The sequence below is a fragment of the Parus major genome, unplaced genomic scaffold (assembly GCF_001522545.3).
Source record: "Parus major isolate Abel unplaced genomic scaffold, Parus_major1.1 Scaffold639, whole genome shotgun sequence".
Lineage (NCBI taxonomy): Eukaryota > Metazoa > Chordata > Aves > Passeriformes > Paridae > Parus > Parus major.
In genome coordinates this window covers 8,031-9,463 of record NW_015379524.1, presented here as the reverse complement: position 1 = coordinate 9,463, position 1,433 = coordinate 8,031, and the positions used below count along the sequence as shown (strand labels likewise).

General features: G+C 61.3%; 1 protein-coding gene across 1 annotated transcript in view; it reads right to left on the bottom strand.

The window, feature by feature from the left end:
• Positions 1-86: 86 nt before the first annotated feature.
• The window catches only part of LOC107199386 (transcription factor p65-like), a gene marked incomplete at its 3' end in the record, with an annotated part of 4,297 nt that continues 2,950 nt past the window's right edge, over positions 87-1,433 (bottom strand). The window contains exons 4-5 of the mRNA XM_033511774.1: positions 1,379-1,428; positions 87-343 (exon numbers count right to left, since the gene is read on the bottom strand). Of these exons, the coding sequence (XP_033367665.1) occupies positions 87-343; positions 1,379-1,428 (307 nt within the window). The remainder of the gene's footprint in view (positions 344-1,378; positions 1,429-1,433) is intronic.

Below are 1,433 nucleotides of genomic sequence, written 5' to 3'. Positions count from 1 at the left end.
ATGGGAACTGCAGCTCCAGGGACACGGGAATGTCACAAAATCACCTGGGAATGTCCCAAAGGGATCCCAGAGCCCCCCAAACCCACCCCAGGCACCCCAGAAGTGCCCCCAGCCCCCTCCCCAAGCCCACCCTGGTGGGGCAGGTATCTGAAGTCCACCGGGGCGCTGCGCTGCCGGTCCGAGGGCCGCTGCAGCTCCATGCGGACGGTGACCGGGGCGCGCAGCGCGGGGTCCCGGAAGGGCGGCGTGCGGAACACGATGGCGACCTGGCGGTGAACGTCGGCCTGCGCGAACGAGCCCTTGGCCTCCCAACCCTCGGCCGAGAAACGAACCTCGATGTCCTCTGAGGGGACACGGAGAGGGGTTGGGGGGATTGGGGATTGCCCCCAGTTTGGGGTGTCCCAGTTTGGGGTGTCCCCAGTTTGGGGTATCCCAGGGTTTGGGGTGTCCCCAGTTTGGGGTGTCCCCAGTTTGGGGTGTCCCAGGGTTTGGGGTGTCCCCAGTTTGGGGTGTGCTCAGGGTTTGGGATGTCCCAGTTTGGGGTGTCCCCAGTTTGGGATGTCCCCAGTTTGGGGTGTCCCAGTTTGGGGTTTGGGGTGTCCCCAGTTTGGGGTGTCCCAGTTTGGGATGTCCCCAGTTTGAGGTGTCCCAGTTTGGGATTTTCCCAATTTGGGATGTCCCCAGGTTTTGGGATGTCCCCAGTTTGGGATGCTCCCAGTTTAAGGTGTCCCCAGTTTGGGATATCCCACTTTGGGATGTCCCCAGGGTTTGGGGTGTCCCAGTTTGGGGTGTCCCCAATTTGGGATGTCCCCAGTTTGGGATGTCCCCAGGGTTTGGGGTGTCCCCAGTTTGGGGTGTCCCCAGGGTTTGGGGTGTCCTCAGGGTTTGGGATGTCCCAGTTTAAGGTGTCCCCAGTTTGGGGTGTCCCCAGGGTTTGTGGTGTCCCCAGTTTGGGATGTCCCCAGGGTTTGGGGTGTCCCCAGTTTAGGATGTCCCCACTTTGGGGTGTCCCCACTTTGGGGTGTCCCAGTTTGGGGTATCCCAGGGTTTGGGGTGTCCCCAGTTTGGGATGTCCCAGTTTAGGGTGTTCCCAGTTTAGGGTGTCCCCAGTTTAGGGTGTCCACAGTTTCAGATGTCCCCAGGGTTTGTGGTGTCCCCAGTTTGGGGTGTCCCCAGTTTGGGGTGTCCCCAGTTTGGGGTGTCCCAGTTTAGGGTACCCCCAGTTTGGGATGTCCCAAATTTGGGATGTCCCCAGTTTGGGGTGTCCCCAGTTTGGGGTTTGGGGTGTCCCAGTCTGGGGTTTGGGGTGTCCCAGTCTGGGGTTTGGGGTGTCCCCAGTTTGGGGTGTCCCAGTCTGGGGTTTGGGGTGTCCCCGCACCTTTCTGGACCTTGTCACAGAGCAGGAAGATCTCGTCCCCGCCCCGGCAGCTCCC